General features: G+C 41.4%; 1 protein-coding gene across 1 annotated transcript in view; it reads left to right on the forward strand.

Moving 5' to 3' along the window:
* The window catches only part of sorcs3 (sortilin related VPS10 domain containing receptor 3), a 313,538-nt gene that overhangs the window by 129,421 nt on the left and 159,169 nt on the right, over nt 1-24,948 (forward strand). The window contains exon 2 of the mRNA XM_037689623.1: nt 3,415-3,482. Within this exon, the coding sequence (XP_037545551.1) occupies nt 3,415-3,482 (68 nt within the window). The remainder of the gene's footprint in view (nt 1-3,414; nt 3,483-24,948) is intronic.

Genomic DNA, 24,948 nt, shown 5'->3' on the forward strand with positions numbered 1-24,948 from the left:
ATAAAACTAAAGAATTTAAGCACACAAATATATTTTATTTCACAACATACTAGAAAATGTTAACTCGATCCTGTTGGACAGGACAGGTTTCCAGTGAGACTTCAACTTTAAGGTTGATGAGTAAATGGTGGGGAAGGGAAGTCTGAGATTGTCATTGTATGTTTCCATACAATGGCAAAATTAGTTCTCCACATTTAATCCATCACATGTGAGATACACCCAGGTGGAGCAGTGGGCAGCGATGTAAGTGCCCTGGGAGTCGACTCGCGACTTTCTGGTCCCAAGTCGGCTGCCCTACCTCTACCCTGTCTCGGCCCCTAATGGCTTTAATGGAGCTTCAACTTTAAGGTTGATGAGTAAATAACTTGTAAATGAGCCCTTGAGGCTCAGTGAGACTAACCTGTATAAATAAAGGTTGATTTGAAGGTCCAAGATATTCAGCAACACAAATGTTTGCTTCATTTGTGTATGTGATCCATAAATAATGTTTGTTTGTGTATGTAAGTGTGTGTGTGTGTGTGTGTGAAATACTTTTGAGTTGTATTACTGAGCCCATTGCTGGGGGTGTCCAGAATATACCACAATGTTTCAAATTTTTAACAATAATGTGAGATGTTGGTCATAAAATCCCACTGGTTGTCCAACTTCTGACTAGAACACGGTCAACTCACATCTCTGCTCAAAGTTCTGACGTTCAACATTTAGTTTTATTTAATTTATCTGAAACTTTAATGTGAATGAAAGTGAATAGGGTTGAGGTTATAAAACATTTAGGCGCCTCCTAGTTTCAGTAGATGTGTAACCTATTATGTTAACCTATTATGTTATCATCAAGCTGTTTGTGGGGCCTGCTAACGCTGTTAAAGCTGTTAACGCTGTTAACGCTGTTAAAGCTGTTAACGCTGTTAAAGCTGCTAACGCTGCTAACGCTGCTAACGCTGCTAACAAGCTCCTCCATCTGTCTGCATGGACCGAAACTCTATGGACCCTTGGGGAAAACTTCGATGTTCTCTGTTTGCCGGACCTAGTTCTGGACTGTGGTCTGTGAGGGCAGCTGCTAAGGTCCTTATTACCATCAAGCTGCTGACTGGACCTGTTAATAAGAACTGCTAAGCTGCTAACAAGACCACGCTGCTAACAGAACAGAACCATGCTGATGAAAGAACCTCACTGCTAACAGAATCACACTGTAGATGTATTTCTTTTTCAAATTTGGCGCCTTGTTTTTAGTATTTTAGTAGCATTTTTTGGTATGTTTAAAAAAAAAAATATATATATATATATATATATATATTTATTTATTTAACCTTTATTTCACCAGGAAAATCCCATTGAGATTAAAAAATCTTTTTTGCAAGAGAATCCTGGGTATTTTTTTAGCGTTTTTCCAGCATGCTTTTTTTTTTTTTTTTTTTTGGTGAGTTGAGACAGTTCTTCTCGTCCTAAGCATTTCATTGCATTGTTGACCCTGTGTTGATTTTGCGTATGACAAATAAACCAAACCAAGCCTCCCGTTTCCCTCCAGCTGACCTTTGACCCTGTCATGGCCTTCATGTGATTTGCTCTGAGGACTTGTACAGAACTTCCCCTGCTGATTATTCCTCCACAGACATGGGCGAACACATGGAGAGAGTCTGATAGATAAGGTGAGGGCACCAGAGTGCTTCATCAAAGAAAATAAAAGGTTCTGAGTCTGAAAGTGACAACCACAGAATTGGATACACAGAACTAATTATGCAAAGCTCAGCCTCCCAACATGCTAATTCATCACTCTCTCCCTACGTTGTAGTGTTTTTCTTTCTGCCGTTGAGACAGAATTCAATTTAGTCTAAAAGGTGTTTCGTTGCAGGCATTAATGAAAATGCATTTTTTTTCGAGGGAAGAATACTTTGCAGATTTGGAGATTCCAACAAAAGGCAATTAACTGGAATCTCATGCTTTGCATGCATCATGTACAAAGTTATTAATTTGTGAGCTAATAAATCATGGCCTTTAAAGGGATTTAAAATGTGTGCGATCAAAAAAGACATTTCCTTATGATACATTTATTTTATTGTTTCCTGGTGTTGGCATGATGGGACATCGCTCCATGTCCATGCAGGGGTCTTCTCACTCAGGCAGTTTGATGTTTTCACTAATGCATCACGATCAGATGAGAACCTGTTTCCTTCAAGTGAAATGAAGCTGCAGACTCTTTCAAAATGTCTGGACTTTATCTTGAAACTCTTTTTCACTTCAGCAGAATAAACTAAAGGCTGATTAAAAAAACAAAAAAAGAACATCAAAAGTGCAGAAATTATTTCTCGCTCATGTGATTGCATGACACAAATTACCCCCCTTTTTTTTTTTTTTCTTGCACAGCCTCAGAGAACCAGCTATGTGCATAGGGCCTAACTATGGGCTGGCAGAGGTTTGCACCAAGTATTGTGTGGATAATCTGTTCTTTGAGGGTGTGTTTATGCAGATAAGCAGATGACTTCACTGCTGTAATTTTGCTTAACTTATCTGCTGAGGAACTGCTAGCCACAGCTGTTAGAAAAACAGCCATCTTCGCCACTGTTCCTGTAAAACTTGCAAAAATAGTCAAAACTTGTAAAAGAACACATAAAGGGAGATAGTACAATAGTTGTATACAATGAAGAAAGCACAGAGACATAGGCAGCTCTTCGCAGCTATGACAAAGAGGCATACACCACCACCCACCCCACGAAGCCAGACGGCGTAGGAACACGTCCCGACCTGTCTGCCAGAAACTTCCTCCACAAACTCCTCCATCATCAAATGAAAACAACCCTCCTCTAGGCCCACCTTGCTGTCTGTGTTGCAGCTTTGGTGTGTGATGGATGCATCAGTGGGAGGGGCTTACCAGGACTTCGCCCCGTGGGTTCTATTTGAGTATAAAATTTTCATGTTGAGCAAAACGCCTACCAACCACGTCAGCGAGATCGAATGTCTTCCATCCACTTTAAGACCCACATTATGTTGTAACCGTGGTTGAAACATTTGACTTAAATCCAAAATGTGAAACTGATTTATTTTTAGCTAATGTCTCTCTCATTTTAGTCCGTGTTCTTCTTTTATTTAAAAAATGTTTTAACCTATTTTGCAAATCTCAGCACTCAGCATGGCATATTCACTGAAAATGTACTTTGTCTAGTTATGACTGTTTATGGATGTCATGACTGGTTTTTTTTACACTTTGTATTATTGCTATTTTGGGTGGGTGTAACTGGGACCTTGAGTACTCAATTTCATTCCACCTCATGTACCACAGGTGATGTGAATGACATTAAAGTCTCTTGAAACTTAATGAAGATTCTGGTGAAAATCTGTGCTGTGATATTGTTTTGTATAATATAAGTTGCTTCTTGCTTTGATACAAATGATTTTAATTAGTTTTTCTTGCCCTCGCAGGTGATCCTGATTCTGACCAAACTGTACGACTTTCATATTGGCAGTGTCACTGAGAGTACTCTTTGGAGGTGAGTACAAAAGATAATTTAATTTAAACGCATATTTACATGTAGACTTATGAATGGTGCACACAGTACTCTTGTTGATGCTTGGATCTTGTCAGGAAGTTGATACGTTAATATAGATTCAGGAGATAATGTGGTTCATTTGCTCTGAACTCGTTTCCTTCGTTCCCTGCTAGTACACTCAGGTGTGAGAATGCTGCTTGCTCTTGTTCTGAGAAATTATATCATGTAGTCATCATCCTCACCCCTGCTGGAGATAAAACACGCACGAAACACCCTCCTGTGAAACAAAGAGCTGGCTTGTAACAGAGGAAGATACATGAGCAGGAGGAGGGGTAACACGTCCCCTATGAGTTGAAAACTCGTGTAACCCATTTTCAGATCTGGATTGTGTAACAAAGACATGCACACTTATATTTGTCTGACTTTTAGGAAGTTGGCGAGCACATGACTGGCATGCTGGGGCCAAGAAAAATATGGAAAGATAACAAAAGTCCTACTTAGCAGCAGTGGAGACGTGTTTATAACATGTTTTTGTGAACTGGTTAAAATGCAGCAAAATATCTTGTACAAAGAGTAACTTATAAGATATGTGTTGCGTATAACTCTCCGCTATAATCACATTAATTTTTACCACTACCTGTAACAATAATGGAATTTTAGTCATTTTTCTGTTTACTATGGTCAGTTGGCTGTGGTGAACATTTTTAATGGGACTGACTCCTAAACTTACTCCCTTGTAGATTCAAGGAGTATATCCATCCCTCCATCCCTCCTCACCCGTTTCTTCCTTTTCAAGTCGCGGCGGTCACTAGTGTGCATGTACAGCCATCACTGTTTGAGAGGCGGGGGACACCCTGGACAGGTCTCCAGTCCATCATAGAGACAAACAAGACAAACAGCCATCCACTCTCACTCACACCTAGGGACAATTTAGAGTCACCAATCAGCCTAACATGCACATTTTTGGTCTGTGGGAGGAAACCGACGTATCCGGAGAAAACCCACACATGCACGGAGAGAACATGCAAACTCCAGGAAGGTCCCTTGCTGGGATTTACACCAGGGCGACCTTCTCGCTGATAGACGGCAGCCCTAGTAACTGCACCACCATGCTTCCAGATTATTTCCTGTGTTTAGTTGTGTTTTCGTTTTGTCAGTTCCTCTGCTCATGGCTCACCTACAACTGCCTCTGTTCACCTGACACAGCTGCAGCCACTTCTCCAGCCTATTTAGTTTTTGTCTATTTCCATTTTCCTTTGTGAATTATCAGTTTTCATACCATGGCATTTATTTGTTCTTTGTGCTTCTCCTCGAGTGATTGAGAAAAGTTCGTTTTTTAGCGCTTCATGTTAAGTCTGCATTCCTGGGTCCAAACTTCCTGAAACAACGACACAAACAGAGTAATCTTCTAATTATACTATCAGCTGATAGTATAATTTTAAACAAAAACTTTATTCACTCTATTAGAACTCAGAAAATGTTTTGGGGATACAGCTACGACCTCTTCAAATTGTAGGTAAAGAGATATATATATTTTAAGGTCAGTTGGGTGCTGGAAAAACCTTGAATCAGGTTGATATTTATTACTTTCTATAAGTTGCATTAAATTTGTCACATGGTTTTTGAGACATTTAACAGACTGTACTTGCACAGACAAAACCATTTGCAAAGTTTAAATATTTCATGACACATTGGTAAAAACAGTTCTTTAGTCTGGAGGAGAGTTTCTAAAGGCCTAAACTAAAGTGTCTCTCAAAAAAAAGCAGAGTAAAACATTGGCGCCCAGCGCGAGGCAGGTGACTGATGATGATTGTGGTGTGGTGGAGGCACCTTGCTCGTAAAGTTTAAAGCTGGGCCCTGAAGACTTTCTGTGCTGTTGTACGGACTTCGCAGGGCTGTTACTTCAGCTGGTGTACAGCTAAGATCCCAAAGCAGCTAAACGTTACACACCCAACAAGACTCACAATGTTCACAGGGTGTTAATATCTGCCAATCGAGGCTTTCCTTAAAATTTGTGATACCAAAAAGTTCTGATAAAGCAACAATACTGGACAGTGTTCAAGTGAGAAAAGCTTTAAGATTGAAAAAAAAAAAAAACACACTACCTGCGTATTCTTAAAGTATGTCATAAAAGCAAAGGGAAAATGAAATGCAGAGAAAAGTTGAAGTAAAAACATCCTGAGTCATGCTCAGTAATCCAGGTAGAAAAATCCAACAAAGCAGGTTCTCTGGATGGTTTCTTTTTTGTTGAAATGTTTTGTCTTTCATCCAAAAGACTTCATCAGTCTGAGGAGCCACAAACAAACTCAGTCTTATAAACAGCACCTTCCCATAGTGGGTCCACCAGTGTGATGGTGCACATAATGGGTCAACTGGTTTTTGTCTTTTGGATGAAAGATGAGACGTTTCAACAAAAAAGAAACTGTCCAGATGACCTGAGTTAACTTGTTGGAAGTAAAAGCAAGTTTGACTGCAACTTGAGAACAATAATAGTTTCATCTTTGCCATTTGCCTAGCCTCCCACTTTTTTCTTAAAGAGATTCAAACATTTCTTCTGTGTACCTTTTTTTTTTTTTCCAGAGATATCTGCGATGACAGCCTTTAAAAGCGCAGAATATTTACACTTCTAAAGTTTGCTTTCTCTGCCCAGTTTGAAGTGGTGGTTTGACAATGAGAAATGATGCCAAAGTAACCGCCAGCTATTTCTGACATTTAGACAGCGCCCGTGCAATTAGGGTCCTGAGGCAAAAACAGAGCTGTGTTTGAATAAGGAAATGTAGTCCCCTGATGGGCTGCAGTGAAACAGAAAACAGACTCTTCGGCTGCAGAAAAACCCTAAAATTGTCTCAAAGCATCACCTCCTTAATGAAATGATTGTTTCATCACACGTCTTCTGATTGTTTCTCTAAACTGTCTGCATACATGACAGCAAAGAAACACCTTCAAATATACTTTTGTCTGAGTTTGTCCTCATTACACCGCTACAAAAACTTTAGGAAAAAACGAGGCTGTATTCAGTGGAACAGCTGAAATCTCTTTGATGAACCTAGTTGTTCCCAGTTGCACAGACTCCCTCGGACAGATGCCCCATCAGAACTACTACAGATGGCAGAGAACATGAGGGGACATAATGTGGCCTGTGGGGGGAGTGAAAACCACCCCGGTATGAGAGGAGAGGCCACGGAGCACTTTTTATTTTACTGAAACGTTGCATTAACACATGATGCATGCAAAGGGAGTCAAATCTCAGGCTTCGTGCTTTGTCAGTCATGAATGCATGTTATGTTTCATGTATTCACATTTTGCCTTTAAAGATGACGTTTTATGAATTTTAGGTGTTTTAACTTGGCTAACGGTGACTCTTCAAATATATCAGCATCTTTCTGTAGTGGTGTCCAGAGCAGATCATTTGCCTCCATTTCCCAGCATTCTCCTCTCTGACACCAACCTTCTGCAGATCCTCCTTCATTAAATCCACAACTTTTCTTTGTGGTCTTCCTCTTCTCCTCCATCTCAGCCCCATATTCAACACTCTACAAAATGCCTGTGAGTGACCACGCCACTCCACAGAGACATCCATTTCATTTTGGTCTTTATTTTTTGGCCCCTTGTCCCTCGTCATGAAGCAAAGAGGGAAAACTCACTATACCGTCCATCCATCCGTTCATCTGTGCCTGAAACCTGAAAGAAACAGACTTCCACCTTGGTGTGTGACTACACCTAGGTGAAAGAAAGGTCACTTTCAAACTGTGGGTTGCCAGATAAAAATCCAAGATGGGCATTGCCATTCTTGTATTTATATTGCTCAAAATTATAGTTTCCCCAAATTATTGGGATGGCCAAAGATGGCCACCCCCAACTCCTCCACTGTACCTGGTGTTGGATAAAATGTCAACCCTCCACTCGCCAGGCTCCGTCACTCTGCGTTGACTCGGACAAGCACAAAAGAAATAAAAACCTGCCTCTTTTCTTCTTCTACCCACTTGAATATCTTGCACCAAAAACATTGAATTATTTACTTTCCCTGTTCAGTTTCACTTCAGAAACATACTCATCTCAAAAACTAAACACATGCACTATTCCAACCCCTCAGCGGTGGGGGACATCGGCATATCACTTGTTTGTAAGAGGTATTTGTAGCATGAGTTGGTAGAACTGCTGCCGCTTAGCAAAAAGGTTGCCAGATCAAATCCTGGCCGGGGGTCTTTCTGGGTGGAGTTTGCATGTTCTCTCTGTGCATGTGATTTTTTTTCTCCAGGTACTCCAGTTTCCTCTCACAGACCAAAAACATGCATGTTAGGCTGACTGGTAACTCTAAATTGTTCCTAAGTGTGAGTGAGAGAGTGAATGGTTGTTGGTCTCATTTGTCTTTATATGTCCCTGTGATGGACTGGAGACCTGTCCATGTGCCCCCCACTTCTCGCAGGGTGACTATTTTATATGGGCACTAGCTCCACTTGTCGGCCAGAGGGTAGAAAGTGTGTAAAAGTAAATGGATATATGATTGTAGCTTGTTGTTGCTTTTTAAAAAAAAATTACAAATCACAACTGTTGATTAAAAGTTGCAAATCTAATTGTAGCCATTTGTTAGCAGAGCAATGACATGTTGGTTCCATTAACAGCTGTGTATGTCTTGCAGTTTCTAGTAGTATACTTATAGACGACGTGACTTTTTATGGTTTTAACACCGTCTTGTTGACCGGAAGTACAAATCCTAGCTTATTATTTGAAACCACCCTTTGTACATAAATGTCTACATAGCTGTGTTTTTCAAAGCAATACCACATATGACTTTTACTCAATCTTTTGGTGAGTATTCCTGCTCCTAAATGTGTTTATGTTTCATGTATATGAATCCCATCGTGTTTAGTGGATGCAGCCCTGCACAGACAGGTTAGACTTTACTCACAAACAACCTAAAAGCATGAGATTAACACAAGTATCATCTTCATTCTGTTCAGAAAACATAAAACAAAGCTTGAACTGGAATGAGCCCCGGCTTCACTGTCGGGTTTAAATCCACCACGACAGCTGAACTTCTCGTAGCAGACACAATCAGGTGAAGAAAGTAATCCGTACTGTGAGAGGAGGGAACGTTGCTGTTGTTGACGATCAGGATTATTGGCAGCACGCCCAGCTCCGTCACTCAGACACGAAGCCTCGGCGAGAGGAGCAGCTGTCCGTCCAGCCTCGACTCTGCTGCGCTTTTACGACCGGCATCACATTAGTTTGTTTGTTTTATGGTGACTTATCGTAGAAAACTAGAAGTTGAAAGAACGAGCCTAATTACAACCCTGATGGATTTTGAAGAGGGGGATGTTTATCGTTTCGCAGGAAAACATCCCATACGGCGCGTCCATCGCTGCCTGTCTGCAAAGGTCGAGGCCGTGGCCACACGTCAGTATTTACTGTTTGGTCTGTCAGTTTTAATGAACATCCTGACCTTAAACAAGGAAAGCTGATCAGTCAACCTTTGCATAAAGATGCCTTCACACGTGCACGGTCAAAGGGGAGAAATGCAGATGAACTAGTTGTTGACAATAAATCAACTCAGCAAAACACTTTTGTCTTCAAAGTTGCGCAGCGTCTCTCATCTGGCCTCTGGAGGATTGTTTCTGGAGGATTAAATACGTCAAGCTCAATACTCATTTGCAGGTATTCAGATGTGGGCAAATTTATGTCGACAACAAAGTCAAAATGCATTTCCCTGCTTCCACCGCAGCATTTTGAAGTCTTCAGACTTTGTGTGTATGCAGAAGAAGCCGACAGGGCAGCTGTTGTCATGAGGTTGTTCCTGTGTTGTCTCACAGAGTTACTGATGGGAAAAGTTTGTGGGCAAGCTTTTCTTTTCTGCTTATTTAAAAGTTGAGTAAATATTAGATCATACAAATAGAAAAAGTTTTCGAACAACGTTTTGAACTGAAAACTAGTAAAAAAAAAAAAAAAAATGCAGGAGCTTTCAGCGTGATGCAATAAAACCGAACAATTACGAAACTGAAAATGTGAAAACATGAAGTGTTTGGATTGCTCTGGATCATATTTAGTCTTAAAACGGTTCATCGTGTAACGCGGTTAAACAACTTCTTTCATCAGAATTTTAAAACTCAGAGTTGGAAATCAAGTTTCAGATTTGACAATAAAATATTCCAATGAGGGGCAGCACGGTGGCACAGTTGGTAGAGCTGCTGCCTCTCAGCGAGCAGGTTACACCGGTTCAAATCCTGGTCCTGGGATCTTTTTGGCCTTTCTCTCCGTGCATGCATGTGCTTTCTCCGGGTACTCCTGTTCCTCCCACAGACCAAAAACATGCGTGTTAGGCTGACTGGTAACTCTAAACTGTCCCTAGTGTGAGTGAGAGAGTGAATGGTTGTTTGTCTGGTTTGTCCCTGTGATGGACTGGAGACCTGTCCAGGGTGCCCCCTACTCTCACACAGAGCTGGACATGAGCACCAGTGACCCCCGAGACCCTTACAGGAAGAAGTAGGTAAAAGATAATGGAAGGATGGATATTCCAATGATATGTGTTGCCAGATATACAATCCAATGTTCAAAAACATCACTAACACGTTCGCCCACTGACTGTCAAGCCTTCGTTAAAAGTCCACCATCAACAAGTTATTTAGCTCACTTTCCTTACATTTTGCACAGTTTTGATAAATGTTAAACCTAAACGTTTAATCCAACAAAGTTCAGTCAGGTCCTCTGGATGATTTCTTTTTTGTTGAGACGTTTCGTCCTTCATCCAAAGGACTTCATCAGTCCAAGGAGCCACAACAAACTTAGTCCCACAAGCAGCACTCTCCAATAGTGAACCAACCAGTTTGATGGTGATTAGATGGTTTCTGGGGCCCACCCTCTCCCCTGTCGACTCCTCTGAGGCATCCATAGTCAAAGTGGTTCAAAACATCAGTTCATTCTCAATAATCCAGGTAGAAAATTCAACAAAATTGTCAGGTCATTTGGACAGTTTCTTTTTCGTTGAGACGTTTTGTCCTTCGTCCAAAGGACTTCAGAAACCAGAAGAAGCTGAACCAGAACAAAACGTGAAAGGAGCAGTAAACGGTTGTAAACAGATCTAAAGATTTGAAGGATGTAAAATGAGCTCTATTCATTTCCAATGAGAACAAAGTGGCAGAAAAGGCTAAATATTCCAAAAAGCTAAAGTTGCAACAGTACCCAAAGTCATAGCACCCTTCACCTGAATGAGCCGAACATTTTCATATATGATTTGTTGAAACGGCACAAAAAGTGTGGAATGAGAAGGATGCCGAAAAATATACAGATGAAAAATGGATCACAATAGTGTGATTGCTTCATAAGTATTTGTTTCAAACTGTACTTACTTTAAATGCATTTTAACATTTACAGAGCACTGTCCAGCCAGCAGAAATAAAGAGGGGGAGGTGTTGCTCAGTCATCTGCTCGAGGGGGATTCCCTCACCAAAACTGCTGGGGTTCTTCCACAAACTGGAGCTGGAGAGCAGGAAGATTGCTCTGCTTCGTGTGTCCCTGACTGAGCGGAGCTCGGGTCACCGGGGGGTGAACAGTGACATCCTCTCAAATTGCATCATTTTGCTGAGCATGCTCACAGACTGCGTGATATTTCACAGGTCAGTGCTTATAATAAAGGCCCTGCTTCCTCACAGAGATACCCACCTGATGTCGGCGACCTCTTGCAATTGGACTTGGTATTTGGCACCAGAACTTTTCAAAAGCACATCCATGAAAAGGCTCACGAGGCAGCGGATGATTGATACGGCAGCTGTGGTCTCCGATGAAACGAGAGCGAATAATGAGCTTTTCAAGGACATCTGCATGAGGAACCAACACTGAGGTTAAACCTAAATGAGTCCAAACTTTCACGTTTAACTCTGAATTTTTCAACTGTGGACTAAAAAACAAAGACTCGACCCTGAACTTCTCGCATATTTACAGACTTTTAGCTGATTGCTTTGAATTTTCTGCCTCCAGCGTCACTGTTTAATTAACTCTATTGAACTGTGATGAAAGAAAAAAAAGCTGAAAACTTTTTTAAAATATCAGTTTTTGCACAATGTGTGCTATCTACCAAACAAGAACTGGAACACTAGAAGAAATAATAAAGTGTAGTTAGTGTTGGAGTAACATGAAGTAACGGAGCACACATAAATAATTCATTTTAGATGAATGTAAGAAATCAACAGGTACTTTTCCTGTCATAGTTACAAGGCCGTAAAGCTATTTTTTTAATAATAATAATAATAATTATTATTAATTATTGCCTCTGAAATAATGATATCAATACTGCTGAATTCTATGAATGCATCAAAAAGCTGCTGGTAGATTTTCAGGACTTCCAAGTGAGACGACAACTGCAAATAGCTTCAAATAACTTATTATTATACGAAAAAGACAAGTTCTGTTATTTGATGCCAAAATACAATTTTATTTCAAATGAAGTATTTGGAATAAACATTATCAAGAAGAAAATAAAACGTAAATTATTAAAAGTAATAACCTTTTTAGCTTTAAAGCTTGTTGCACTGCCCACGGACAGTAAAACTTTAGCATATGGCACGGTGTAGAGGCAGGGCAGCCGGCTTGGGACCCGAGAGTCCCAGGTTCGATCCCCAGTCACTGCACATCACGTGGCGTCTCTGGGCAGCACGTCTAATCCCCAAAATGTCCCCCGGGCGCTTTCAATAGCTGCCCACTGCACCACCTGGTGGTGGATGGGTTAAATGCAGAGACTAATTTCGCCATTGTATGGAAACATACAGTGCTGACATTGTGATGACATTATTATTATTATTATTATTATTATACACCCATCGCCTAACTTTTATACAGCAATACATCAATCTATAGTCGAGGTCCGAACAAGCAAAGAACGTATATGCTATGTTCTCTCTGTATAACTTAATTATTTAAACACAACGGAGCCTTCGGTGGAACGTGACTTAGTTTATTGAACATTTTCCGAAGAACACAGACAGATAAATGCACATGTAGCGCTCGTACCACATGGCTAAAGCGTTACTCAATAAGTTAGATTGAAATGTAGTACACTGGTCAGGGCCCTGGGAACGTTATTTTAAAGATAGCTGTACTAACAGCTTATAGTAGATACAACCTACTGTTCATAATTAATTTAATGGAGGTGCCTCCACTTGGCAGGGAATTATGACGTTGCACTTTGTTTAACCCATAAAGAGTTTAATTTGATTCACATATAAAATTAAACAAAACAATAACGTTTCAAACATAAAATTCAACCCCAAAATAACTCGTTGCAGGCCTTTAATAAATGCTTGGGTGCGTGGGAGCTAAAAACAAACAGGTCGTTTCTGAGCAAATAAAATAAAAAGCACATTCATTGGTTTAGTTGCGCACTCACAAATCTTCCAAAGTTTGAGATTGGAACGGGAAAAGCTAGATATGGAGATCCCTTTAATACGGCACTGAGTAAAGTAAGTAGGCAGGTGATGTCACACAAACACAGAGATCCTTCCCGGCATCAACCTCAATGGTGGGAACCCAACGGCTAAAATGGGGAAATTCTACTTGTTCAGCAGGTCCAAAGATTAGCTCCTGGTCCACTTTCATGTCTGTTACACTCGGCAGCTCTGCATTAACCATTGTAATGGATAGCTTTACTCTGTAATAGTCCCACGTCTGCATCGCTGTGCGCTTGGCATTTGTCTGGTTTTCACACAGACTCGCCTTTCATGCAGCGTACCATTATTCCTGTTCACACCCATTTGATTGGGCAAAATAAAATGCTTAATCCAATACAAAACAAACCTGAACAAGATTGACACTTAGCACAACTCAGAGTAGTTGTAATCTGCCCATGGCACACATGTGCAGCACTCCTCAAACAAACTTGTGTAGCATTCAAGGAACATAGTAAAAATGACACCTACCTGTTTCAGTCTGCTTAAACTAGATTTTTTTTGACCAACAATGAACTGTTTTTAAAATGATACATTTTAAATGACAAAGGAGTTTTTTTATCTTTCATATTTATTCCACTTTTATCACTTAGACATTGTTTTTAAACTTTAATTATATCACTATGACCTTAGTTTGTACATTATACTGTAGCACAGTTCAAACTGCGCTACACGCACATACTGTACACCACACTTGGTGTTCTTCCATCTAGGACACAAAATGGTACCACTAAACAACATAGTGCTATTGCTAAATACATGGCCATATATAATGCTTGACCTTGATCTGTGACCTTGACCTTGAAGCAAGGGTGATGAAAAGTATATGCATCACTCCATCTAGTGATGATGCATACGTGCCTTCAGTTTTAGTAAATTATCTTGAGCTGAAGTTATGGGTGAAGTAAGAGAAGGTTTACAGTATATAATGAAACGTTTCGACTTTGATGGGTGTATAAATTCAATAATGCAGATTTAAAGTGTGTTTATTAAAGTTAAGACGACAAGGTAAAGGCCATGTCTCACTGGGCTGGGACTAGTTGGTGAACAATGTTTATGAAGAAGTCTCCAGAATGTGTTGTTTTGTAAAGTTCTCCCCCGAGTCTCAGAGTTGCACAGCCCGCTTGCTTCAATTTTGACACCTGCAGAGTGCTCTGCTCTGAAAGAAAACACCCGAGGCAATAGTCCACGTATAATAACCATGATAATAATAATAACAATAATAATAGTAATAATGATAATGATGATAATTATAACAATTATAATAATATAACAACTGGTTTATTCTGGACACGGTGGTGCAGTTGATAAAGCTGTCGCCTCTTAGCGAGCAGGCTGCTGGATCAAATCCCAACCGGGGGGCCCTTCTGGGTGGAGTTTGCATGTTCTCGACGTGCATGTGTGTTTTTTTTTTGGGTACTCCGGTTTCCTCCCACAGACCAAAAACCTGCATGTTAGGCTGAAACTCTAAATTGCCCCTACGTGGAAGGAGTGGTGGTGCAGAGGTTAGAGAAGGTGGGCCTCTGATTGGAAGATTGCCGGTTCAACTCCCAGTACTGGGGGCAGCTGTGGCTGAGTGGTTTAGAGCAGTCGTCCTCCAATGTGAGAGTTGGGGGTTCGAATCCACCAGCAGTCACATGTCGAAGTGTCCAAAAGGTAAGACACTGAACCCCTCATCGCCTCTGATGTGTGTCCCATAAGTGTATGAATGTGATCTAAAGCTCTGATTAGTCTCTTTAGATTGATTTTGTTCAATTAGCTTTGTAGTGATTTAGTAGAGTGCTGTATGAATGGGTAAATGAGGACACAGATTGTAGTGTAAAGCGCTTTGAGTGACTTGAAATAAGATAGAAAGACGCTATATAAGTACAGTCCGTTTACTGACAACATCAAAATGTGGTTGGAAAATGTGAAGCACCCACATCTGCCTCCACCCTCACTTGTCCCACTCTGTGCCCTTGCGCAAGGTCTTTAACCCCAATCATCTGCTCCCCTGGTCGCCCTAGACAGCAGATCTCTGCTCCACACAGAGGGCTGTGGTAGCCCTGTGGTCTGTGGTTGCATCAGGAAGGGCGTCCGGCGTAAAGAATAATTGCCAAGTCTTTGTGTGACTTAGTTCGCTGTGGTGACCCCTGACAAAGGGAGCAGCTGAAAGAACAAGAAAAAATTGTCCCTACGTGTGAGTGAGAGCATGAATGATTGTTTGGCTTGTTTGTCTCTGTGTCCCTGTGATGGACTGACACCTGTCCAGGGTGTCCCTTGCCTCTCACACAATGACTGCTGGATATGGGCACCAGTGACCCCCGTGATCTGAAAAGGAAGAAGCAAGTAAAAGATAATGAATGGATGGATGGATGGATGAATGGATGGATATAGTGATAAAGTTTATGACTGCAGAAAGCAGCCACTTGGTTATTACGTTCCGTTCTTTGTAGGGTTTAAAAGTCATGTCATCACGAATACCCCTCAAACCCATGGCAACATGTCGACCGCAGCCTTTGAGCTTTGGCTCTCTGCTCATGTGAAATGACAGATCGTTTTCCAAAGTGCACAACAGTTTGACATGGGCCACCTGCAGCGGGGAGCCAGGACTGCAGGTAACAGCCAACAGGTTGTTTTACCTCATGCGTTGACAATGGCCGCCCACTGTTTCAGTTTTAAGAGCTCTGGTGCAGATCGGTTAAAATGATTGATTCATGGAGACGCTGCGAGGACAGCTGAAAGTAGAAACAGTGTGAGAGTGTTAGCAGCACAGGAGGGAGGTTCAGTGGTGATTGGAGAAAACTTTTAGATTTTTTCCTTCCTCAGAATGATGAACTCCATGTCTGTATAACAAAAAAAAAAATAAAATAAATAATAATAAGGTGTTTGCAAATGTTTTACCCCCTGTTCTGCTACACAACTGTGCAAACTATCACCCAACAGCTTCTGACATTCCTCCCTGGTTTGTATAAATTGTATTTAAGGACTCTGCCAGAGAAACAGCTGTTGTTTTGCTAAACACTCTTCATTTTTGAGGCACACATCCACAATGAGCAGCTTCCATACCGATGGAAAAGGAGGATGTAATTTATTATTTCTCTCTGCATGCACGAGGCTGCAAGAGCATATTTCTAAAAGAGTTTTGGCAGACATAAATCAAAAGTCTGTTTGCCGCCTTCATCTATTACATTAAACAAAGGAGTTGGAGAAGTTCCTGAAGTCGGGGAATATATATTAAAATAATAATAAAAAAATCTTCTGCTGTTCCCGTCAGCTCTTCAGCTGGCTTTAAAATAAAGTTTGTGCCTTTACTGTATATTCAAAGGACTCCAGTTTTTTTTTAAATAAGCTACCCTTCATTCCCATGGGGTGAACCCACTGGAGGAGTTGATCTACAGAAACACTCCTGACCTTCATGCCAGTAAACTACACCTCAAACAATTTACCACTGCAAGAAAACACACAAGAGGTTTAACTTCAGGCCGCAGAAAACAACTTTCACAAAACTTAGTTTCAAATGTGTTTTTAATGACCTTAAATGTGAAGTGTTTTAGATGAACCAGCACGATGGTGCAGTTGGTGGAGTTGTTGGCCATTGGTTTAAATCCCAGCCAGGAACTGTTCTGGGTGGAGTTTGCATGTTCTCTCCGTGCTTTGTGGGTTTTCTCCAGGTACTCCGGTTTCCTCCCACAGATCAAAAACATACATGTTAGGCTCATTGGTAACTCTAAAACTGTCCCTAGGTGAGAGTGAGAGAGTGAATGGTTGTTTGTCTTGTCTCTGTATCTCCCTGTGATGGACTGGATACATGTCCAGGTGTCTCTGTGATGGACTGGAGACCTGTCCAGTAGTCCCCCACTTCTCACACAGTGACTGCTGGATATGGGCACCAGTGACCTCTGTGACCTGAAAAGGAAGAAGTGGGTAAAAATAATGGATGGATGTTTTCAATGCATTCAACCCCTTTTTTTTCTCTTTTTTTTTAAATAGAAAATGTCTACAAAATCAGACAATTAGTCACTTGGTGTGTATGGGGCCGAGATGGTGTAGAGGCAGGGCAGCCGGTTTGGGACCCGAAAGTCCCAGGTTCGATCCCCAGTCACTGCACATCACGTGGCGTCTCTGGGCAGCACGTCTAATCCCCAAAAATGTCCCCCGGGCGCTTTCAATAGCTGCCCACTGCACCACCTGGTGGTGGATGGGTTAAATGCAGAGACTAATTTCGCCATTGTATGGAAACATACAGTGCTGACATTGTGATGACATTATTATTATTATTATTGGTCTTTTTCTACTGTAGGCTGTGTGGTGAATCTGTGAACACTTAAACACAGTTCAGCAATCCCAAAACAAATCCATTCCTTAAACCAGACAATCCTAGAGGATATATGAACTCCTCCTCTTGTTGTCAAAGCCAACAGGTTTATTCAAAAAAGATTCAGACTTCAGTCCTCAGAGAATATTTGGTCTAGACGCCACATGGACTGCATGCAGTCTCTGATCCTGTTTGATGTTATTATGGACATTATTTGTATGTGCAGTCATGGTCAGGTTTGGGAACCTTAGTTCCTGTTGGGGTCTTCGAACCAAGGTCTTCAGTGTGCACTGGAGTATTTCCTAGCTAGGATGAGTCAGCTCCTCTAGATCCTGGGCCATGATTTTAACTGGAAAAAGGTGGAAAGTTCCCTTCAGGTTGGGGTTGCGCAACTTGCGCTAAGGAGTTGTCTTGTTCTTGAATGATAGTTGAATGCAGGTTGAATTGTTCAAGTTCAAGATTGTTTATTATCCCCAAGGGGCAATTTGTTTCAGTCACTAGGCACACAAAACACCCATACTAGACAAGACATGAAGACACTAAAATAACAGTAGACTACATAAAATCATTACTGTTCGTTGAGAAGTCTGATCCCTAAAGGGATGAATGAGTTTTTCAGTCTGTTCATCCTACCATCTGGGCAGCAGATACCTGCGTCCAGATGGAAGCAACCTGAACTCACCATGGAGTAGGTGATCAGGATTTGACAGAATCAGCCTGGTCTTGTTCACTGACCTCGCCTTGTGTAGGGCTATGCCAGCAGTTTTTCTGCACATCCTGACAGCTGAATTGGCTTGAGAATGATGTTCTGGTCTGTCATGGTAAAGGAGGAGCTGAGGAGAAAGGCAAATCTTTCAATTTACTGCTATGACTATGATTATAAAACATGAATGAGTAATGTAAGAATCACATTCAAGATACAAGTAGCTGACTTGAGCTTCCTTGGTAGAGTTGCTGGACTCACCCAGTTTGGATAAGGAGCTCCTTCTTTCATGGGAACCTTGAAGTAGATGTGCTGCTCCTATTCATTGAAAGGAGTCAGCTGAGGCGGTTCATGAAATTAAGGTAGTATCTTACAACTGGGCTGAAACTGGAGTCTAGTGGAGAAAATGTGCAAACTCTCCAATGTTTTCTCAATGAAGTTTAACTAATTGTAATCAAGAGACCAATGAGCAATCTGTGACACCACAAAATGAGCAACCAGTTTTTGATAATCACAATCAACACTTGTAAAACAACATTGTTGGTCTTGTGCATTGTTTTGTTGTTCATCTTTGATACCAAGGGGTCCAGCTTGTATCCACCTTGGCAGCTGCTCCTGCGTTTTTGATTTAATTTGATGGAATACACTTTAAAAGTGAAAGTAAGACCAACTTGGATTGGTTTATAAAGAACTTATTAACTTTTGCCTCGTTTTTTGACCAGGACATTTGCCTCCAATGTTCTTTGTCAGTGGAGAGCTCTGTGGACATGCCAGCTCTGGCTCTCTTGAGTTCACAATATATAGATGTTCAAAACTGAAGCGATAAGGATTTGTAAGTTTACCTCCGGGACCTGTTGCCTCTGCAACCCATCCGCATAAAAATAAATGCAAAAGAAATAAAAACCATGTGTGGACAATGGATGGAAAAATTCTAACCAAGAACTGTAACAGATCTAAAATGTTGTTCACTCTGATAACTTAAGCATTTTCATTAAAGTGCATAATCAACACAACGGGAAGAAAACTCCAACTTCGAAGCTTTTCTGCTGTTAATGCATTTAAAAAATGTATTGAATGCATTTACACACTGCAGCCAGCTCCGGGGTCACTTAAGCAAATAATTAATGTGAACTTTCAATTTTCCATTCGCCACTGAGGAAAGCGAACACGTTATTTTTTTTTTTAATCCCCCACCTTTCAGAGGCTTCCTCACCAGAGAGCTCCTCTACTTTTCTGTCTCTTTCTAGCACATGGACGTTCTCTCCTGCTGACCCTGACTTGTCAGTTGTCATCAGTCACAGCACTCCAGAGATGTTGTAGCACAGATTTGAACCTGCCGGCGCTCTCACCACCCAACAATACGCCCTGTTCCCATTTTCCGATGAACCGTTGTGTTCTGCACCCACTTCTCTCATGTATATGAGATCATTTTGGTTCTTTTCTCATCAGCTGTGCAGGCTTGACACATACCCTGACTGAGATCTAAATTGCTTGCTGTGCATGTGTGATCCACTCGAAGGGAAGCTGCTGGCTTCACCTCAAAAGGCAGAGTGGAGGGGAAAAAAGAAGCAACAAGAAGTCATGAGATGATCTGCAGCAAAACAAGCCGAATGTCAAAAACAGATTTATCCTGTGTAACCTAAAAAGGCCTTCTGGTCTTCATGAAAAACTTATCACGTCTGGGAGGAACTTTTAAACTTTTATACTTTATTTAAAAATTCATCTTTAGAAAAAGCCTTCTGGATCGTGGCAGGGGGAATGTTTTTTTTCTCTGCTGTCAGGGCTGAGTGGAGAACACAAGCAGCGAGTGTTGATACACAACAAATGTTGTCACTAAGAGCGAACTTTGAATGTCGGCACTTCTGTCCCGCTCTGGTTACTCCTTTAAGCTTTTTCCCTCAACAAGCATGTTGAAGTGTGACTAAGCAGTTGCAGCTATATTTAGCGAGGACTGAGAACAGCTTATGGCACTGAAAATACTTATTTTATTAAATATGTCAGCACATAAACATTGAAACAACATTATTATTATGGGGCAGAGATGGGGAAGAGGTAGGGAGGCCGACCCAGGACCCGAAAGCCCCAGGCTCGATTCCCAGCCATTCCCACGTTTCATGGTGTCTCTGAGTAAGACACCTAATCCCTAATTGCTCCCCGGGTGCTTACATAGCTGCCCACTGCCCCTCCTGGGTGCATCCCAGGTGCGATGGGATAAATGCAAAGAACCAATTTCGCCATTGTATGGGAACATACAATGATGACAACACATAGCACTTTACTTATTACTTTCCACTCATTATTCTTAGGATCCGTCCGTCCCTCCCTCTTTACCCGTTTCTTCCTTTTCTAGTCACGGGGGTCACTGGTACAGTGCCTTGCGAAAGTATTCGTCCCCCTTGAACTTTTCAACCTTTTGCCACATTTCAAGCTTCAAACATAAAAATATAAAATTTTTGTGTTTTGTGAAGAATCAACAACAAGTGGGACACAATCGTGAAGTGGAATGAAATTTATTGGATGTGTCAAACTTTTTTAACAAATAAAAAACTGAAAAGTGGGGCGTGCAATATTATTCAGCCCCCTTGCGTTAATACTTTGTAGTGCCGCCTTTTGCTGCAGTTCCAGCTGCAAGTCTCTTGGGGTATGTCTCTATCAGTTTTGCACATGGAGACACTGAAATTCTGCCCATTCTTCTATGCAAAACAGCTCGAGCTCAGTGAGGTTGGATGGAGAGCGTTTGTGAACAGCAGTCTTCAGCTCTTTCCACAGATTCTCGATTGGATTCAGGTCTGGACTTTGAGTTGGCCATTCCAACACCTGGATACGTTTATTTGTGAACCATTCCATTGTAGATTTGGCTTTATGTTTTGGATCATTGTCTTGTTGGAAGATAAATCTCTGTCCCAGTCTCAGGTCTCTTGCAGACTCGAACAGGTTTTCTTCCAGAATGGTCCTGTATTGGGCCCCATACATATTCCCATCAATTCTGACCATCTTCCCTGTCCCTGCTGATGAAAAGCAGGCCCAAACTATGATGCTGCCACCACCATGTTTGACAGTGGGGATGGTGTGTTCAGGGTGATGAGCTGTGTTGCTTTTACGCCAAACATATCATTTTGCATTGTGGCCAAACAGTTCGATTTTGGTTTCATCTGACCAGAGCACCTTCTTCCACATGTTTGATGTGTCTCCCAGGTGCTTGTGACAAACTTTAAACAACACTTTTTATGGATATCTTTGAGAAATGGCTTTCTTCTTGCCATTCTTCCATAAAGGCCAGATTTGTGCAGTGTACGACTGATTGTTGTCCTATGGACCTTCACACTGAGACAGCAGCTCTACCAACTGTGCGACCGTGCATCCCTATTCTCAAGATTTATGTAAAAATACATCAACATATGCCACCTCCATGAATGACCTTATCATGGTGAAGGACTTTGTGTACTTTATTGATCCTAGTAGCTGCCGTGTCTGTGACAACTGCCCTCGTTAGTGTCCCAAAGCAGATTGGTTCAAGGTGACAGGAAAGACAAAAAGACATTCACAACTCTCATATGGACAGAAAAAGAACAAGGACTTCAATGTCCCTCATCTAGACTTGTGTTACAGGGGACCCACCTTGGGTCTTAGCGTGTACCTGGTGACTGGCCTCTACTGAGCTACCCAGAATTCTGTCTCTGTTATTTCCAGGTGATGTGATGTGTTGTTGTCATGGTGCCATGTCACTGAAGCATCTTTTCAGCTGTGAAGTAGCTGGGCTGAAGACCAGCACCTCCAAATTTGATGTCATAGTCCTCAGTCATACAAAAGGTGGACCGACCTCTCTAGGTTGAGTTGAAGTAAGGCAGGGGTTCATCAGGGAAGAATGGAGCGCAAGATCAACACAGATTGGTGCAGCACTGCATACGTTGTCCTGGTTCGTTATGGTGAGGAAAGAGTTGAGCTACAAATCATGCCCTTACCTTTGCCTGTGGTCACAAACTCTCTGGGTAGAGACTGAAAGAAGAGATCTTGGATCGAGTCAGTTGAAATTAGTTTTCACTGCAGGGTAGCTGGACTCTTCCTTAGAAACAGGGTGAGAAACTGGATCACGTGGGAATAACTGCCTAGGCCTTCCTGCTCAAGCTGCTGATCCTCCTCCAGAACAACCAGCTGATAATGGATGGGAAAAAATATACATCATATATTGTCCCAACTGGTGATAGTGTTTTGAACTGTGGTAGCAGTAAATAGTATAGCATAGAAAAAACATTTTGAAAAAAAAAAAAGTGGATAATTGGAATTTTGTTAAAGTAAGTGGAAAAAAAAAAAGCTTTCTAGCTCTAAGTACTTTTCTGTAAAATTCAGTAGAATGCTGAGTTGGACTTTAGATAAACTACCTAGGATTTTGAAACCTTAATATATTTTACACATCCGGGAGTGGTGGCGCAGAGGTTAGAGAAGGTGGGCGTGTGATCAGAAAATCTCTGGTTCAACTCCCGGTACCAACCACAAAATGTGGTTGGGATATGTGAAGCACCCACCCCTGCCTCCATCCTCATTTTCCCCACTTTGGGCCCTTTAGCAAGGCCCTTAACGTCCACAATCTGCTCCCCAGGCACCCTAGATAGCAGCTCTCTGCTCCACACAGAGGGCTGTGGTAGCTCAGTGGTCTATGGTTGTGTCAGGAAGGGTGTCCGCTGTACAAAAATATAAAAAATAAAAAATAGCCAAGCCTTTGTGCGACTTAGTTTGCTGTGGCGACCCCTGACAAAGGGAGCAGCCGAAAGAAAAAGTATATATATTTTACATATCTACTATTCGAGTTTGATTATTTTTAGATTCAACACAGAATGTTTAACTTAAGGATTAATGCTGTCACACCCTCACTTCTGAGTTGTCTAAACTTTGTAACTCTGCAAACAAACTCTTCCTACGTCCACAAACTTTGATCTTCTGCAGTTTCGAAGTGCAAACAGGCATGTTCGGGACATTTATCCAGCCAGTGTCTCTCTCTGCTACAGGACCAAAGCTTTTCTCTAATATCACCCCTGAGTTTCACTGCCTTCCATTGTATTGGAGTCTAGATTTATTATCCCTTCAAAACTAGCTGTTTAGGCTTTTTCTAACATGCCCCCCCCCCCCCCCACACCCCCTTTTACATAAAATACTGTAGAAAACAAAACCATAATAATGAGTCTTCTGCTGCTTATAGTTCAATAACAATTCTAAGGCTGTCCAAGGTTTAGATTTGAGTCTGTGGTTCTACCTGAAGTGCAGGTGTGTATTACCCCATCTTTGCTCCCTGCCCGCCCCGCAAAGAAGTGGGAATAACCATGGCAACCAGTGACTGGGTTCCTGGCTTCTATACTACCCAGTAGGAATGTGCGATATATACGGTGCACGGTAGAAACAATAGACATTTAGCCTATTCTTTTGTTTAAAACATATGACTGAAACTACATTTGATATATTTTGCACTGTTTTTCACTGCAAGAAAAAAGCCCAATACTTGATGTGTTTATTATTTACAAACTCTCTGGACCTAGTAGTGGAATTTTCTTAATTGAGATTATTTTGTGGTATAGCAGTTTTCAAAATAAATGATGGCAAAAGGACGCCTTATGTTTTTTTTTTTCATTCCTATTGCAAGTTTTATACAAAAACATATTGTGATATATATCGTTATCGCCACCCTTCACAATACATATCGTGATATGAATTTTATGCCATATCGCACATCCCTATACCCAGCAGGCTTTTCTTCCTTCCTTGTGTCCATCATGGCTGCCCCCACAGATCCTACAGTTTAGAATATCAGAGTTTATGTAATCTCTGACCAATAATTAGATTTTTCTGGTCAGCAGGAATCGAGATTTAACGTCTCAACAAAAAAATAAATAAACCGCAAAATGGAAGATATTTAAAATTAAAAGTATGAGTCTGGCTCTGCCAAAGCTTAGACTTTTACAAATAGAAGTCTCACATTATAAATCACATTTTATTTATGTTGAAATTTTGGGCTGTAGCTGTTTTGCGGACTCCAGACCCTTTCTTATTTCCAGGTATTACCTGCCCTCCCCCCCGTTTTGTTTTGCTCACCTTTTTCTTCCCCTGATTGTTGCGTGAAATGTTTTTGTTTCGTTGCCTGAGTTCATCTCTGCTCCGTATCAGCAGCAGCTCGGATTATGGTGCAGTCGGCTGGCTCATTTTCTGTTTTCTGTTTGTTTCACACATGGCTTGCTTTTATACTTTCCTTTCACGATCGCTCACTAACACGGAGACATTAATAAACACCACACACAGACACACACGCTTGCACTGACATGGCATTTCTTAATAAAACTGAAAGGAAGACTGACTTTTCTGCGCAGTGTTCAGTCTTCTGAGGTGCCATTATTTTCTCCCTCGCTCCATCGTCCTCCGCTCTCACGTGTGTTGACAGCCTTGTGCTCTCCCCCTGAAACACCTGCATCTATACTATCTTCCTATCTCAATGTGGCAATTCTCCAAAGCCATTTTCAATTATGCTTCAGTGGATTTTACATTAGAGGCGTGATAATGCTGCAGTTGCCTTGGGTGACAACATGGAAGGAGTGTATGTGTGTGTGCGTGCCACCTCTGAGCACGGCTGTGAGTGTGTGCGAAGGTTTCTAAAGAGTCATATTCCGCAGATAAACTCCCTGACAGCTTGAACATTATGAGTCTCCATGCTGAGATATGCTTTACTGGTGGTAGCAGCGATTATTAAACCACAATTTTCAGGTTTTATTGCCATCGTGTAACCACTTCTAATCACGAAGTAGATGATTTTTTTCTCTTTATGTGTTCATTTATTAGTAAACATTTTTTTTGTGCATTTCAAACACAAAGCTCAAACTTTCTTCACTTGAATAATGTTAGATGCAGAAAAAAAACATTTCTAGTTGTTTTTGAAAGAGAGCTGTTGCATACGGTCAGTGAATGCAACATGATGCAGACTGAAAACCTTGTTACTCTCTGCACAGTCTGTCCATCCATCCATCCATCCATCCATCCATCCATCCATCCATC

This window comes from Nematolebias whitei, chromosome 16, assembly GCF_014905685.2.
Source record: "Nematolebias whitei isolate Nwh7 chromosome 16, NemWhi1, whole genome shotgun sequence".
Taxonomy (NCBI): Eukaryota; Metazoa; Chordata; class Actinopteri; order Cyprinodontiformes; family Rivulidae; genus Nematolebias; species Nematolebias whitei.